This window comes from Salarias fasciatus, chromosome 15, assembly GCF_902148845.1.
Source record: "Salarias fasciatus chromosome 15, fSalaFa1.1, whole genome shotgun sequence".
In the NCBI taxonomy this organism is placed as follows: domain Eukaryota; kingdom Metazoa; phylum Chordata; class Actinopteri; order Blenniiformes; family Blenniidae; genus Salarias; species Salarias fasciatus.
Window position 1 is genome coordinate 12,754,485 of NC_043759.1, and position 18,526 is coordinate 12,773,010.

The 18,526-nt window shown below is 41.6% G+C and overlaps 1 protein-coding gene across 1 annotated transcript; it reads right to left on the bottom strand.

Annotated features, from left to right (window-relative positions):
* Positions 1-11,351: 11,351 nt before the first annotated feature.
* Positions 11,352-17,882, bottom strand: hadhb (hydroxyacyl-CoA dehydrogenase trifunctional multienzyme complex subunit beta). The gene is made up of 16 exons (XM_030110617.1): positions 17,797-17,882; positions 16,748-16,820; positions 16,493-16,534; positions 16,309-16,405; positions 16,085-16,129; positions 15,224-15,323; positions 15,057-15,144; positions 14,446-14,633; positions 14,161-14,341; positions 13,845-13,966; positions 13,679-13,758; positions 13,232-13,279; positions 13,002-13,089; positions 12,663-12,737; positions 11,902-12,066; positions 11,352-11,778 (listed from the first exon to the last, which is right to left on the bottom strand). The coding sequence occupies exons 2-16, from the start codon at positions 16,812-16,814 to the stop codon at positions 11,743-11,745; spliced, it is 1,422 nt and encodes a 473-aa protein (XP_029966477.1). The 5' UTR covers positions 16,815-16,820; positions 17,797-17,882; the 3' UTR covers positions 11,352-11,742.
* Between the last annotated feature and the right edge of the window lie 644 nt (positions 17,883-18,526).

Consider the following 18,526-nt stretch of genomic DNA (forward strand, 5'->3'; position numbering starts at 1 on the left):
ACATTTGTTGCATTTCAGAAATAAAAAAAAACATCAAAACTCCCATAAGTGCATCACACAGGTTTGAAAACGGGTGGATAATGTAGTGAAGTGGCTTTGAAGGGATAAAATGTTAAACTATTCGATGGCAAGAAGCGTGAGACAATCCCAGCAGAGTCAGCAGTTACTATTAAATGATTGTTTTTGAATTCTTTGGAACCCTTAAAAGTAACAGAAACACTCCCCATCCTGCATAAGAAAAGGGGACTGCATTGCTGTGTCGGCACAATCAAAATCTGACTCTGTCCCGTCCTGTTTAGGTATTTATTTCAGCAATATTTCCCCACTGCTCCACTTTATTGTTGTTAATGTAGCAGAAGATTCATATGAAGCGTGCATACTACCGAACGAGTTCGGAAAGTAACGCTGCAACATCAAAGTTTCATACATTTCAATACATTTCTCGGATTACATCATGTCTTCATATGAGCTGGTTCAGGTTCTAGATGTATCTAAGAATATCAAAAGACTATTTTGAGCCACATCAATTTAAAACGTCACTGGTTAAAGACTAAAAAGCTGGTTTACACTGTGATCAGTGTGTTTCACACTCTGTTTAGTGTTTATTGAGGCTACAACATGTGCATAAAGTAGAGCAAGAGGGTGAAGCATATTGCCCACGGGCCAAAACTGAGGTGATTCACTGTAGACAAAGTGGAATCATTTCTCCAAACAGATTTTATTTTGATGAGAGGGATCAATAAACTATACAAAATGCAAAAAATAAATTAAGAATTGCATTTTTGGATGCAACAAATTTTGCAAAATTGTCATGATGATATTAAAGCCGTACTTAATGCTTATTGGAAATGGATTCAAGAAAATGTAGACTTTTTATACCTTTCTATTCGTACCTTTTTGAACTAACACAAAGGGAATCATTTGTCTGGTCCAGATAAGGTTAAAAGTAAATCTATTTGAAATAATCGGACACCATTTAGGCCACAATTTCATCCCTCTGAACATCAGAGTTTCACTGTGTGGAAACTGCTTCACTCGTGTCTTTTAATCAAGTCCTCCTGGAAATGAATATTTTCCTTTCTTTACAGCCCCTCACTGTACTCTTCTTCACTCAGGAAGTCGGTGGAACGACTATTGGAGAACAAAAGACACGGTGAAGAGCGCACCCTGTGTAGTTTCCCATATAATGACGGGAGGAAGCAACATGGAGATCGCATGTTTGATCACAGCGCGCATCAGATGAAGAAGCAAAGCCCCTTTAAAGAACCTCACTGCTGTTCTTTTTTTTTTTTTTTTTACTTCCTCTATAAATTACTACAGCCTCCAAAATAGCATAAATATATGGTTAATATCTCTACAAACAACGCTGGCTTTACTTTCACCAGTGCATCTGAAGGAAAACATCATAAAGACGGCCATGTCTGTCTTTTTGTACCTGTGTGATGGCAGGCAGTGAGTCCCTACATCCCAGACTCTGCAGAAAGAAGTTATTCTATGTATATTTTCCATGTTTACACGAATTTATCTTGTCGACAGAGTGAAATCCTTACTGGCCCGGAACATCTTTCAGCTTGATTTGTGTAGGAGGACAGCGTTGTCTCTTGTTAAACATGGAAACTTGAAATGAAGTTAGAACTTTTTTTTATTCATTGTTTATCAGCAGATCAACGACAAATTGTTGAATCTTATATAGGGCTACGGATTTAGCGTGAGGTGGAGCAGGTGAATGTGCGGTCATCTATAATGTGTCACTTTGTGTGACTACAGAGGCGCGCTCACCTCCAGTCGTGTTATGAGGCGCTCCGTGTATCATTTTGTGTTCTGCTGTAGCGGTTTCATATCGTATTCTGGGAAAGATGTAATTGGGTTCAGACACAAAACTGCCAAACTCCAGGAAACTTGGTGAATTCCTGAAGGTGATGATTTTGTGCTTGGTCAGCCGTCTGTCGCGTCAACTGCTTCCTCCCGCCCTCCTCTACAGCGCTGTCTGTCTGCCAAGGTGGGGTTTTTTTTTCTGTTTTTAACAATGTAAGGACTTTGTCCGTCACATTTTAGTTTGTTTGACCTGATGAAGGATTTTAAATAGCTGTGCCCCGTACCTGACCTGAACCTCTGACCGCATCCGTCGACAAATCTTCTGATGACGAGAACTTTACAAAATACGATGATGAATGAATCTATATCCTGTCTGAAACACTCACACAATTACTTTCAATTTACTTATTTTAATGATACTGCTTAAGCACTATCACATGTTGAATGAATAACATTAGATAGATTGCACATGTCCACATTATAGAACAAATATTTTATTACTTTATTGTATCGTAACAACAGTATAAGAGAGTTTCTGTGAATAACTTCAACTTCAGTAATCCTGCACAGTTGACATTCGTCTCAATCTATAACTGCTTTATAATATATTCTAAAGTTGTAATTAGTTGACCGTTCTGAGGAATTGTGAAGAAATTAACCCAGGACAGTTACTTGCATTATGCCTAATATTGAACCAGACGATGTGAATCCAGAATTTACCAAAGATGTCTTCAGTTAAAGATCAGTAACACTCTCTCATTTCCTGTAACCAAAAGGAAAGAAATTATGCAGGGGGGGTAATACTAACACTAAGCCAGAAGTAATACATAGAATATGAAAAACTAGGGATCCCACATTGTAACAGAGGTTAGACTGAAGTGTTTTGACATTAGTAGTATTTTTTAATTAAAAAGTAACTAACTTAATAACTAAAAATTGTTTATTTGCATTGACTTCAGTGAAATACTTTTTCAATAAGTCACAGAAATTAGCTTGTTGAAAATAGTTCAGGTGTACAGAAGTGGGGGTGTTTCCCAGAGAGATTAAATAATGTAATAAGAGGGCACTGGCAACTGGATGGGGATAAAACAGCATAGCTCACATGGCGCCTTCATGCAGCTCGGAACTCAGAAAGTCCCATTTCCCAGTTGAGAGCTGTCCAATAACAAGAAAAAGTGAAGAAGGTCACATCACAAAAATCTGCAGATATGGCACAAATACCATAACACTATCATCACTCATGCAAACAATGAATAAATGAAAAAAAAAAAAATGTCAGAGTCACTTATCAGCTTCTTTACACATATGGAAATTTAATAGTTGGAGTGCTTATTACTCACAGCTTCAATATAAAAAACTATCCTTTTGAAATGTTTGAAATGCACGTCATTTAAGAGGATCACAACAGATACTGACTGCCTTTTCAAAAGTGTTGCGTTTATATATTTTTGTTCAGTCTATTTTTCCCTTGGATATTTTTCCAACATTTCTCACTTCCTGGTTACACATGAAAATACAGGAAGCTGTTATAAAGCCGAGCACCAGGGAGGCTGTGATTATCGTTTCTTATTTTGAGTATCATTGTCAAGGTCCTGCATGTTCTGCAAGGTCCTGCTCTAACACTCCTGATTGTCATGAGGTTCTCAGCAGAGCTTGATGACCAGATGGAGACATGTTGAGAGAATAACACGCTTTAAACTTGCAGCTGTTGACACCACTGCATCACTGGGCTCCAGATTCACCCATTGTTTACCTTTTCATCTACCAGTGCAGAAACCTGCTGACATCTCCCTTTTTTCCTAACCCTAACCCTGAGGAAGGGTGTCAGGACTTTAGGCTCTCCGTGAGCCTGCCCCTTGGAGGGACGACAACCTTTGACCTCCTTTTAGAGCTGAGCACCTGGGAGGTGTGGCCCGCTGCTCAGTGTGTGCTCTCATTGGCCAAGGTCATTGTGCAGAGCACAGAATGCAGGCAAGAACAAGAGCTACCAACACAGCATGAGATGGATACAGAGAGAGAAGGAGGCTGAGACGAGAGAGATGGATGGAGAGATGGGAAGGGGAGAGAGAGAGAGAGAGAGTGTGTGTGTGTGTGTGTGTGTGTGTGTGTGTGTGTGTGTGTGTGTGTGTGTACACGCCACAGAAAAGCCCAGATAGCAGTGTGTCAAGAGTGCTGTCAGTCACTCATCCATCCAGCTGGCTAATTGGCTCCTTACCCTCTTTCTCCCTCTTTCTCTCTCCCTCTCTCTCTCTTTCCGCACTCGCTCTGTCTTTTCCCCTCTCCCTCTCTCCATCCCTTCCTCCCTCGCTTGCCCTCTCTCTCTCCCTCCATCAGGCGTTGCTCCTAACTGCGCGCCGGAGGCCAAAATGCAGATGAGCTCTGCCTCGCGTCAGGGGGAGCTTCTGCTCTGCTTAATTATCTGTGCGTGTGTGTGTGTGTGTGTGTGTGTGTGTGTGTGTGTGTGTGTGTGTGTGTGTGTGTGTGTGTGTGAGAACGAGAGAAAGAGAGAGAGTTAGCTTATCAGCTCACCGGCCCACACACATAACGTTCATGGTGCTGCTGCTGCTGCTGCTGTTGCTGCTATGCTAAACAGCAAGGCATCCTGGGAATTGCAGTGACAGCTCATTTTGGTTTTTTTCATACTCTGTGTATGAAAGCTGCTGAGAGACAACCCTTCCCCTCCCTCCTGCCTCCCAACTTTCCCTCTCCCCTCACAACCCACAAACACACACACACACACATTGAAATACACACACACACATACACACACGCACGAAACCTGCTCTCTTTCCCCGGTGCTCATGGGAACGGGTCCGGGGCCTGTCACTAACCCTCCCCCACTCCATCTTTCTCTCCCCCCTTTGCCTCCCCTCCACCTCACCCTCCCCTCATCGCCGCGGTGACAGGGCTTGTTGACAAACGCCAGCAGTCATCAGGGCACCATGGGAAATCTTCTGCCACCATTTTGTCAGCAGAATGACAGAAGTTGTTAATGTCTTGCCTCTCGCCCTGACACAAGGCGCTGGGGCTGACAGACTCTGACACACACACACACACACACACACACACACACACACACACACACACACACACACACACACACACACACACACACACAACAGCACACTGCCCTCCACACACACACACACAAACATTCAGATACACACAACAGCACACTGCCCTACACTAACACAAATGTCATGCTCACTACAGACACACACACGAACGCACGCACGCACGCACGCACACACCACCCACATACACATTTCATGACCACATTTTGTTCCCCCATTCTTAACTGTCCCCCCATCACTCAAGTAAATCAGTCAGGGTGTGTGTGCATGTGTGTTTGTGTGTGTGTGTACACACACTATCTGACAACTGGATGTGTACCGATGTTTAGTGTGTATGACGAGGAAGTGTTAATGAGGATATGTCTATGAGTGTGTACGGTCTGTAATGAGTTGTACTCGCGTGTGTGTGTGTGTGTGTGTGTGTGCGTGTGTGCGCGCAAGTGTGAGAAAACTGTGTCTCAGCTCTCGTTATGGATGCGGCGCCGTATGCATCTGATCAATAACATTTACAATCCCGACAGGAGATCGAGCCTGGCGGACAACCCTAACTGACCGTTATGAGAACATGATGAACTCCGAACAGAGTGTGCTTGTGCGCGCACACACTCACACACACACACACACACACACACACACACACACACACACACACACACACGCACGCACACATATATGGGATGCTTCTCTGGACAGCCAATTACCGTTCCTCATAATCCACTTGCTCCGCGCTCGCAGTCTCTGCCATCCACCTGTGTACAGCTGGTGTACAAACTGGCAGTTACCGAGGTGTGTGTGTGTGTGTGTGTGTGCACGGTTTGTTGAAGATACCAAAGTTCCCTCCAGAATCCTCAAAAATACACCATGTGAAGCGTGCAGGCCCCCTGATCAGATCAAGACTGGTACAGTTCGGTGCACAAGCTGCACCTGTTCGGACTACTGAGTCTGCTCTGATGAAGAAGGAGCAGTGTGTTTGTATCGTCCGTCAAAATGTGAATTAGAATGAGCCTGGTCACGTCTGAAACTCAGGAAGTGAAAGTAATGTGTTTAATCTGAGGATACAATGACAGTTACAGTAAAAAACAATCTTGTGCCTTGAAAAAAATCTGCATTATATCATGGGTGTCATTTTAACACAGCGTTGTTTAAAGGCTGCTTGGAAAGCTAGTTTATCACAGCTTGGATATAATTATGAGCATGGTTCATTACTTTGTTCATTTAGATGTATTTTCAGTCTTTGGCAGCAATCACACCCTGCAAACATCTCATATATGTATCTGGAAGCTTATCTCTTCTGCTTGCTGTTAGTTTTTGATATCCTTCCACTGTGATAAGTCTGACTCTGGTGAAGCTTGCGGTTAGTCTCTTTGAAGTTGCAGATTTTGTCTTACTAAATATTTTTTAAGTTTTAGTTTAGGCCCCACTTCTTTCTACTTGAAAGCAGTCAATGGCTTTTCTATGTAACATTCCTGAGTGTTGCTGGGTGTTTGTTCGCAAAGCAGCCCATTAGCTTGATGATACCTCCCCCGTGTTTCACAAAGGTCCTCTTTTCTGTATTGGTTTAATTTAGTCCCAATTAAAAACCTAATATATTGCATTTTCAAAGATCAGTTTTTAAGAATATTTCTCTGTTTGACAATTTCCTCATTTGTGCCCTTCTTAGCCTTGAAACCATTCGATCCTGCTTAGTTGGCATGGAGCACAGGATAAAGCTGTGCTTCAATCTGAAGCTCCTTAGATGTTTGTTTTATTTCCACCATCTGGACCAACTGTCAGCTATTTGATTTCTTCTGCTCACCAATGAAGATACTTCATTTTCATAACTGTGAAACTTTCTAAATAACATCACAAACTGTTAAAACTGGGATTGAAAGATGTTTGGTGAACATCTTGTAGTCTTTGGAGTTGTTTTCTTTTTTGATAACAGTATTTCTGATGCTCTTAGACAGCTCTCTTGTCTTCACTATTGTGAGAAGGAAAATGGAAACAACCAGCCCCTTTTTCATGTACTAGATGTCAGAGAAGAACAAACATTTTCAGCATTTCAACCAGGAGCATTTCTGAGTCGAGGTGGATCATGATTCATGGGACAGAGAGGGAGGGTGTAGCCTGCCGGAGGCCCTGGAGCATGAGCTGTTGTTAACAGACAGTAAGAATGCCCAGGATTTACAGTTCCACTCAATAAGAGGTCAGTTAATATTTTACAAATTGTTAACGGCTCCCATTTCACTACAGCTGTCTTCATTACATGCAAGTAAAAAAAGAAACTAAACTGATTTCCTGTAATGACTTTCAGTTGGATTGTGGAGTTCACTCACTTCCTCTCACAATCCATTGGCATGCATTTGGGGGAAATGGTGCCAACAACCCTTTTTCAAATACCAGCAAAGATTTTCTCCAGTTCCCTGTGCCCTGTAGTTGTATGAAGCGGTTATGGAAACAAGATAGGTAAATCATTGGGACTGGGGGATAGCTGACCCACTGAAGTGGAATGCTGCCTTGCTCGAGGAGCTGATATATTTTTTTACACTGACAGTGAACAGATGAGAGTCAGTCCCCACGCACTCTGGCTCGCTGCTTGCTGACCTTTAGGAAGTGATGTTCATTGCTCCAGGATACATTATGAGAATATTCTGTTGGGGAAATCTTGGGTCCTGTCTTCCATGTTCCTGTGACACTGTTCAGAAGTCTGATGAAATGACAATACTTCCTGTCATCATATGCACGGGATGATTGTGATACAATAGAGCACAAAGCACTTAGGTAGGCTGTGATTTTTAAATGATGCTTGATTAATAGTACGAGGCTTCCACGCCATCACACCACCGACACCAGACTGAAATGTCGATACATGGCAGGATGGATCCGTGTTCTCTTTTTATTTACATTGTGCAGGAAAATCCCAGTCAATTAGCAGTTTAAAATAATTAGACCAACTCATGTCAAGTCCCATAAGTCGCCTTTTTTTTAATCTGTAATTTCATGCTTGTTTTAAACTCCTGCAGATAATTTCGACCATGTCTAAATACATAATTACACTGAATTGATTCCATGAGATTGGCTGATTAGATTTTTGCATTAACAAGCAGTTGAACAAGTGTACCTAATAACGTGGGCAGTGTTTATTCTGATGGAATACTTAGTGCATTTAGACTTTGTAGTCTGATTACATTTTTAGCATGTGTTAACAGCAGAATCAGAAATTCTGAAGGAATTTTAAACAGCTCCTGCAGTCCCGGCCTAAAGGAAAGCTGTTTTCTGCACAAACTCTTGTTTCTTAAATAAACAACCCAAGGTTTGAATCCAGGCCTTTCTGGGTGAAGTTTGCATGTTCTTCCTGTGTGTGTGTGTGTTACTTTTCCCTCGGTTCCCTGGGTATGGCTCATTGCTAACTCTGAATTACCTGTGGGCAGAATGCAAAGTATGCAGTGATGCACCAGGCCCGATGACCACCGGAGGGCCCCCAACAGTATGGACATTTTTGGAGGAACCAATAAGGTTCATGATGATAAACACACTTGATGAGAGGTAGATGTAGAGCTGTCCAATACCAGTATGTGTACATTTAAATTCCTGACTTACCTCTCAGAAAGTCAGATAGATGAGCTTCATCCAAATTGTTGAGTTGCTCTCAGGATTGACTGCATTGGTTGCTTATGTTGAGCTTGAATCCACCAAGTAATAAAATAAAATAAGCCCCTCTGATCATCAAAGACTTGATGAACTTGCAGTTATTAGAATTAATAACAAAGTTGGCCAAGAGACAATTACTTCATTGATGATTTTTTTCCTACAGAAAAGCAAGAAAACAATGATTCTGAGAACACTGAGGCAGTTGAGAGGGAGATAATGTGTCTGTCTAGAGCTACAGTAGCCCAAGATCTGAACTTGGACATAGTTTACCAATAATTCATTTCATTATTGAACCCTCATTTTCAGATTTCTCTGCTTTATCTTATTATTTCAGTATTTCATGGATGTATTGTCAAAACTTTTGGAAAATGTTTTATTTTCTTTGTTTAGAGAAATCAGCATTATATTTGTCAGTTTTTCTGCCTAGTCAAAAATGTGTCTAAGCATTAAACATCTCAAGTTCTTGACGTGATTTTGTGGTTGTTTGTTCAGTTGAAGTTCTGCTTCCATTTTTTGCGAGATTTCAAAGCAAAGGCCACTAAACAGGGCGACTGGTTTTACAGAGTGCAATGTCTGCTTGTGTCTTGATAGTTTTCTTGAGCAAGTTCAAATGACCAAAGGCTTGACAAAGAAAAGTATGGCATTGGCGCAGCATTACTGTACGACGCAGCGACTGAAACTTGCTCCAACAACTTACACACGGAGAGACGCGCGCCGTGCGCTCGTGGCGCGCGGAGCGGGTGAGGCGAGCGCGAGTCAAGTGGAGTTTTTTCAGCAGGTGCCGCCCCGCGTGAGCCGGCTAGGACGAGATGAAAAAGACGCCGGTGCACCGCGAGCCTCCCTCCTTCCCTCCCCGCTCCTCCTCCCCGCCTCCCCGCGCGCGCGGTGAGGTAGATTTGTAGTGACAGCAGCGGGTGCATTCGCCAGTCATTCCCCATAAAAGCTTCCGTCTGATCAAAGCCCCGCTGAGGCAGGGAGGCGGCCCGCGATGTCGGTGTGTGTCTGCGTGTCTCCGGTGTCTCGCAGGGTTGAGGCGGTTTTGAAGCTCTATAAACACAAAAAAAAAAAAAAAAAAAAAAAAAAACCTCTCTGTCTATCTCCCCGCTATTTACATTTGAGCTCCGTTTTGCCTTGGCAGTAAAACATTGGTTTTATTCCCCCTGCCTGTAGCCCGCGTGACAGCCAGGCGCGGCTGCATTAATCAGCTCCTCCCGCTCGGAGTCAAGGATTCCTTAAACTGGAAGAATTAAATCTTTAAATACATTTTAAACGCGACTGTCTGACTGAAGCTGTGTTAACAAGCCCTCCAACCTGAGAGGTGCGCGTGTGCGCGCGCGTGTGTATGTGTGTGTTTTTGGCGCTGAGGGGATCGAGCGCGAGGAGGAAGAGAAGCGGCGTGTTGATGTACATTTTTACCCATCCGCCGTCAATTAGACAAACACTTTAGCGGGTTGTGAAAGTTCAGTTCTCTCCTCAACGGGAACACCCAAATATCAGGGCGACATCAGTGCAGCCTGAACCTTTAAGTCACCTGCCAGTCATATTTCCAATTTTCCATATTCATGTTGTTCTAAATCACCGGGAAGCCCGAGCTTCCCTCTTTACCTCCTCATTAACATCAGTCGTCTCGTCACGCGCAGACAGCATTATTCACCATCAATTAAGTGCAGAGGAATCCAGCGGCAGCCCACTGCTGACACATCCGGGCTCAGGGCCTGGATGCAAATGCTCAAAAAAGAAGAAGAAGAAATTTGGCAATGCAAATTTTGCAAGACTTTTAAGAGCAGACTCCCTCCCTCTCCCTCCTCAGATTTTGTTGTTGTCTGCAGCACAAAGCTTTCTATACATTGATCTTCTGTCTCTCAACAGTTTCAGTCTCTGAATAAAACATAGACCATCAACACTGCTTGAAGTTGTGGTCCCTGCATCATCATCATCATCATCACTTCCCCCTCATCACCAAACACTGATAGTCCATTCAAAATATAACTCAAATTCGTCCTCCAGAATGCCTGTTTAATGTAAGTATGCCATAATTGCATCTTTTATTATTGGAATATATCTTTATTGTGTCTATTTGAAACACGTCCAAGCCTGTATCTTTTAATAAGTTACAGAAAGCAACTAGATATTGACTAACATTTTGAAACAGGTCATTTTTTTTTCTTTTATGACAGTTTAAAGAAGTGTACTCCTGTTGATTAAAATAAAATCAATAATGGAGTTGATTGCTAATGTTGGCTGCATGCAACTGATCTATAAGTGTATCTCAACATGCAGCCTGAAGGGCTACAAGCAAAGCTTATCGATATATATATTGGAATCAATAGGCAGTAAATATTAAACAAGAAATACTGAATGACAAATATTGCAATTAATAAAATATACATTAAAATTTTGATTACGTAATTATTCAATTATATTGTAACAGTTGATGAAAAAAATAATTGTTAAAGAATATTACAGTCTTGAAATCACACCATTCTAATGAAACAGATCATGTTTAGGGGTTTACTCTGAGTGGAAAAACAGCCTAATAGATAATACTGGACATGTTTGCAGCACCAACGTCCTGTATTAGAGCTCATTTTGCAGATGTATAACATCGTGCTTTGGTGAATGTGGAACGACTCATAATTTAGCGCTGTCACCTCAAGGTAAGGAGGTGCAGGTATGATGCCCCACTGGCTAAAAATGTGTTCTTCCACACATTGGTATCATCTTATTACATGTTCACTTGATACTGTGCAGCCCTCATTGTTAACAGTTTTGTTCGTCTGACATGGAAGAATAAGAATATATGCTGTGGATCAATAAAAACAGACCAATAGATGAGCGTTAGTGTGGTTTCAATCACACACCTTTATTCCAATAGTTTGTATGAAAAAAAAAATACAGCTAATATAAACATTAGGATCACTGAGGCTTCTCTGCATTCTTTAGTTTTACTATGTTACATTAGATTTAGAGGCACTGCAGATAAGACGCAGCTGACAGTCAACAAAACAAAGTCAACTTCCCTCAACAATAGTCTGGTCTGTCGTCATTTAAAAGCCTCAAAGAAAAGCTGAATTTACACGAGATTCATCAAACATTCACACACTGCATCTGACTCGTCTCCGATCAAGGCATGGTGGTGCTAATATGTACACTCTGTCTGGATGGTACCGTGTGTGAGTTCAGCCGTCAAGATTGAGATCTGGGATTATGTCCTCTGAATTGGTTACTGTGGGTAGGCCTCAATCACCATAGCATGACCCTGGAAAAGAAAAAAACAAAATGATGTGACATATAGATGATGCTAAATTGCTCAGCATTACTTCAGATCTCATAGCGTTGAATGTGAGGAAAAAATAGACAAGACTGGAGAGAGTGGTCTTACCTGTCCTCCTGCAGCACAGGCTGCCACCAGTCCATACTGTCCCCCCTCCTTCTTCAGCCGGTGGGCCACTGTGGTCACCAGTCTGCACCCGGTGGCGCCGAACGGGTGGCCCAGAGACAGAGACCCTCCCCACAGGTTGAACTTCTCCATCGGAGGAACGCCAACCTGCACGCAAAAAAGGGTTCAGATATATAAAAAAAAAGTCACACTGCAGAGGTCAGTACAGGTCAATATAATTCAAATTCATCAAGGTTTCCTGGACCTGCGGTTAAAATGTGACATTTGATTCCACCGACATGAACCTAAAAGCAGGAGTTGTTCTGGTTTCCTGTTAAAGGCCTCAAGGTCTGAAAGCAGACGGCATTCTGAACACTTTCACCCTTTGACCAAGAACATTTTGGTCCTTCTTGTCTCCTGGAGGAGGAGATGCAGACTGAACAACTGCAAATAATGCAACAAGCAGAAGAGACAGTCGCAACAAACTGGCTTCTGTCACATTTTGAATGTGACGCAACTTATTGTTCAGATAATTGTACGTCACCACAGTGATACTGGGGAGGATGGTTTGATGGTAACTGTAAATACAGACAAGAATTTCAGCAAAATATATCAGTAAGTAAGAAAACTGAAAGGGGGGGGGGAGAGGCAATATAGAACTCCTACTTCTTTTCTAACATATCTGGGACTATAAAATTGTTTAAGATGTTTTCTGAAAAGAAATGAATCAAAAATGAAAGAGTCAGTCCAATAATTGTCTTTACCTTCGACTTCCTGCCCATGTATGTTTGGGCAAACCAGTCCGAGTCCATGGCCTTCAGGTTTGCCATGATCTGACCCTGGAAGACACGGACGTACATCCAGAATTAAACACACACCAGCCTGAGGACTGATTTCTCCTGATGGAATAGTGTGAAATATAAAGCAGACCGCACATATGCATCCAGTGTATACATGACAACATGCAGAACAGCACACATGTACGCCGACAGACTGAAGTACAGCTATGTTAAAGAAGGAGCGAGTATCAATAAAAAAAAAACAAAACAAAAAAAACCCAAAGTACAGTTGTTTTCCCTCTAAAATGTGTTGGGATATCTTACAGCGAATGCTTCGTGGAACTCAAACACATCAATATCACTCATAGACAGTCCGGCCCGCTCCAGAGCTTTGGGTGTTCCGTAAGTTGGACTGTAGGAAGATATGAAACAAGAAAAATACAAAACAATTACAACCTTTTGAAAAAGAAACATTTCTAAAACATACAAATTATAAGAATACAAAGGATTGTCTCATCAATATGGAAATATAGTATTAGAGAGGAGGAACTCACCCTAAAAGCAGCTGATCTTTCGGGTCCTGAGACACGTACACAAAGTCTCTGTCAAGATGAGGAATAAGAGATAAGCACAAAACAAAAGAGCAAAGGAAACGTAAAACATATTCCCCATGTTTGAGTTTGTCTAGGAGATAATCTGCTGATCTGTGCCAGACAAATGTCATAAAGTGATTTCACAAGACCTTTCCTCCCTTTCCTCTAAAATGGGGTCAAATGTTTGCACACTTGTTGCACACAGAGTGTTTATTAAATGCATTTAACAGAGATCCATTCCAAACAGCAACGGCAGCTCCAGTGATTGTCTTGAACTTTTCTGTATTAACACTTCTCCTGCATTTGTAGTTAAAGGTAAGTTAAATATCACTCAGGCCTTTGAGGAACATCATGAGGGAATTTAAAGCTGCGTTACCAAACAAACTCCAGCAGAGGTGTGTTCGATACCTGAGGTAGGCTTTAGGTTTGTAGCCCATAGCCAGAGCTTTCTCTTCTGACATGATGAGCACTGCAGAGGCACCGTCCGTCTACACACACACACACAAACAAATTTACTATTGGCTGCCATATTGAGCCAAGTAGAAGTTGAGGATCGTGGTGCGAGTGTGTTTACCAGGAAGGATGAGTTGGCGGCGGTGACTGTGCCGTGAGGTTTGACGAAGGCGGGCTTTAGCTTTGCCATTTGCTCCATGGACGATGGACGGATGCCGTTATCCTTTGACACTATATCACGACCTGGTGAAGACATGAGGCTTTCATTATTATGTTTCACGAGCTATTCAAAGATGTAATGCAATCTTTTTTCCACGTCTAAAACAATGTTATGCTACAATTCTGTCAATGGCAGTACTACGGAAATGTTTAATAAAGCCAATCAGTTGAACAGAAATCTTTCTTCGATCTTTTAAAAAGAATCAATGGGTGCTTACCAGGCACTTTAAAGGAGATGATATCCTCCAGCAGCCCGGCGTCTTGAGCTTTCTTGGCCAGCGAGTGTGATCGCAGAGCAAACTCATCCTGCTCCACTCTGGAGACGCCAAACGCAGCAGCCAGACGATCGGCGCTGTGGCCCATCGTTTCCGCGGTGGAGAACTCGGCCACAGCGGGGAGCTAGACAGAGATGCCGGAGTATTCAGGAGGGAAGTCAGTTGTGATGTTGTGAACAGCTTTATATTCATGTTTAACAAACTAGAAGACGTAAAGTGAGTGTGGACCTCTGGGGAGAGGTGTGCCATCCGGATGCTTCCGATCAGACTCAGCCTCTGGCCCAGAGTCTTTGCCTTATTGAGGGACAGCATGGTCTTTCTCATCTTCCGGCTGTGGCGGATTGGGACGTCCGACATGAACTCTACCCCTCCCGCCACAACAGCGTCACACTGGCCAGCAGCAATCAAACCCACCGCTGGAGAGACGGACGAAAACAGTCAAATTAGATTAAACAAATAGGGGAAAAACACAAAGTCAAGTTGGGAATTTTTTTGCTTATTCATGTTTTAACTAAATATGCACGTCTTCAGTTTTACACACTTATTGTGGTGTATGCTTTATTGTAACAAGAAGAGACATCTCGTCTGAATCTCTTGCTGTGATACTCCCATTGTTTTCTCATTGTCATAAAACATGCATACAGATTTTCATCTCATCGAGAACCTGCCCCAAATGTAGAAGTATGAAAATACGTTTTGAAATTTAGCCCTTGAAATAAGTTATGAGCTAGTTTTGTCATAATTTTTTACAAATCCTTTGTTACCTTCCACTTTTTCACGTTTCTATAGTGCTGAACACCTCACATCCAAGTTACTATTTTTTTTCCCCCTTGACGTACCTGAGGTCATTGCCTGGTTGGAGGAGATGCAGGCCATGGTGACGGTGTGAGCTGGGATCTTGTCTGAGAAACCTGCACCAAGCGCTGCCTAAAATCATAATGAGATCAAATGAAACCCCCTGACGTCACAAACAAAATGTTGCACGTGTGTGCGTGTGTATACACACCTCTCGTGCTACATTACTGGTTTTGACTTCTTGAATGACTGTTCCATATATGATGTAGTCGACTGCGTCCTTGGAGATTGCCGTTTTGTTCAGCAGACCCCTGGACAAACCCAAGAGGAACAATTGGCAATCAGATACCACAATTTTGTTTTAATTGACACAACCAACTCAACCAATTTGTAACACGTTGACAAAAATGTCAGCGGATGGGACTACTCCAGAGTAGCAAGTGGAAACAGTTTGATGGTCACTTGCAAAATCATGAGTTGAATGCATCGGAACGTCGTTCAATATAACCAGTTTGATGCCACATCTAAAAGGCAACTGACGTTTGTGCAGTCATTACATAAAACATAACCATCCTGAGCTTGACAATTACAGAGCGCAGTAAAAATAATTTTATTCCCTTTAAGTTTCCAATCATTCTTTGACACTGAAAGTGGAGATTTAATCTGCTCATTCAGTGCTAGTTGAAAGAAATATTCCTACAGATGATCAAGCAGTAAAGAAAGAATGAACAGACACAATGAATTACATATATAAAACACTGCTGAAATTGAATTACTTATTGGAACAGAACACTTGCAATTATCCAGGATTTTGATCAGTGTACAATATAAATGTTTACGTTTCAGGGGTTTGAAATTATGAGAATGTACTTATTTATTCTAGCAGGGAACAAAACAACTTCTCTTGTAATGATTGTATTTCACTATAATCAGCTGTTACAGTTCTGTGTTTACAATTTCATCACATTCAAAACAATTTACTGTGTATTGAAAAGTAAACCACACAGTCTGCTGACAATTACCACATTATCAAGCGTGTAAATAGAAGTGCTAAATAAAGTGGCAGACTTACTGCAGAGCTGCTCTGGCCAGGTCATGGGGCATTAGGTCTGCATACCTGTAAACACACATGAGAAAGGTTTTCCAATTGAAAAGCTAAAATGATGTTTTTAGCAAGAACAATAAGAATATCCTTCTGACCACAATAACATACTCGTACTTTCAAAGCGGTGTAAATGTGTTGTGACTACAGCCTACAGACAGTAATTTAGCTCTAAGATATGAGCAGAGACGTACGCTGTTCCAGACAACAGAAAAGGGGTTCGGACCCCTTCCACCAGGACTATGTTCTTCACACCAGGTCGAGCCAGTGTCTTCTTGCTTTTTGTCTGAACTAAAGGAAAAATTGAAAATTAAAATCAGACATGGTTGAATTCTAGATTAGGATGCAACTATAAACTGTGATACAAAATGAACTTACCCTGTGCCTGAAGCGGTGCCGTTGAGCTGAGAGAACGTGCCCCTAAGACAGAGAGAGGAAAACATTACTGATTTAAATCAACAATCCAAAGTTTACATGTAACAAATGTCTCCAATGATTATCATAGCCATACTGTAAGGAATACAACAGATGTAGTTTTATTTCACATGTATGGACTTGATTTTCTTATATACAGAATATTTTTAATTTTGCTAAGAAATATTTAGAACTTGTTTGAAAATAAAAACTACATACCCAACCGCACAGCCCAGGAAGGGCTGACAGGGCAGCTCCGCATCGAGTTCAGCAGCATGGAAGCCATTCTGTTCTGAATGAGGAGTAAAAGAAGTTACTGCAAGGTACTCAAGTGAAATGCTGTAAAAACATTTTGATGTTTTAGGGTTTTTTTTTAAGACTGTGGAATTATAGTTTTTCTGTTATCTTCATTAATACCCACGAAGTTAGGGAGACACATCCAAGTTAGAGTTTTAGGTTGTAGAATAAATGCTTGTTTACACTGCTGCTGAAGGCTTGCTGCCATTAAAGCAGGACTGACCTCAATCGAATCTAGATCTACGTGTGTAGATGAAAGGTCATCAAAAGGTGCACCTATGCATTTATTACCTAATTCACACGGGAAGTAATAAGCCTTCAGCAGTGACTACGTGGTGAAGCCTCACTGCTTATATTTAGCCCACTTTGCAGTATGAATAAGCAGAATGTAACATAATAGTTGATTTTGATCAAACTTAATGTGCACTGACAGCTGGCGTAAACTAAGTGAACCCTGGAACTGCTGATCACAATGTTCTATCGGTAACAGAACAAGGCAAAACTGAGTATAAACCACCAGGGACAATTACGAGCATACGATACAAGGTTATTTCGGGCTTTATGTTGTTCTGGTTTTCGTTATGTGGGTCAATATGACAGATTTGTGACGGTCACCCTGTCCAACCCACTGTGCTCCGTCTATGACCCTTCACCTACATTCCTCTTCTGGAGAGTGGCAGAGGTAGAATGACAGAATCACGGGACTAAACGTAGATAAAAACCTATCTGCATACTGGCAAATCCACAATGTCCCCAATTAAAGGCCTGAACCATTCAAAATATCGTCACCATATAAAACATAAGAGGAAGCTACAGGGTTCATGCTAATCAACCTAGCTCGTTAGCTCCAGTTTAACCGACCTAATTTATCTCGTAATGATTTGAAACAAAGAATAAGCAGGCAGAGGTTAATTGAAGTTTTTAGTATTTGCAGTTTCATAATAGAGAAAGGCAGTGGTGTTGAAGCTTACCTGTGTGTCTTTTATTCCTCTGCGCACCTCGACTCAGACGAAAGCTCGACCACCGTGGACTACAAACGCCGCTTTCAAAGAGCTGGCCAGCAATGTGCCGGAAGGAAATTCAAATAACAACCGCTTAAACTTAAAAACTAACTCATATTGAAGCAAAATTCAAACTAGAAATTATATGATTATATATATTAATATATTTTATCCCTAAAATACAGGGTGAATATTTGAAAGAAAAAACATTTTTGGCAAAGGCGGGTTTCAGTATGACTTTGAGGTCCTCATCATGTTATACACTGGCGCTCCCTGTGGTCTTTCAGGGAATATTAGCTTCTCCTCTTTTCAAACTTCATTTTGAGGTTCAAGTGGATAATATGCTCGTTTTGAAGCTTCGTACGAGGCTTCTAATTCACAATCAACAAGTGTCTTGATTATCTGTTACATGATATGAAATAAACAGTATATTAATAATTATTTATTTTGTACATGCACAGTGATGATCAGGATTATTGAAGTTGGATCTTCATGGTGTCAGCAACCAGCTACAAATTTGTTGTTGATCGGAAGACAATATTTTCAAATATTTATTCCTGTGGTTCACAGAAAATATTTTTGTTTGTTAAATCACTGAATGGCAATTTAGAGAACACCCATTTATGTGAACTTGCAGATGGGTGGATCAGTGTTTAATGACTTTTCCTCACAGCAAAAAGGTTCAATACCAGCCAGGTCT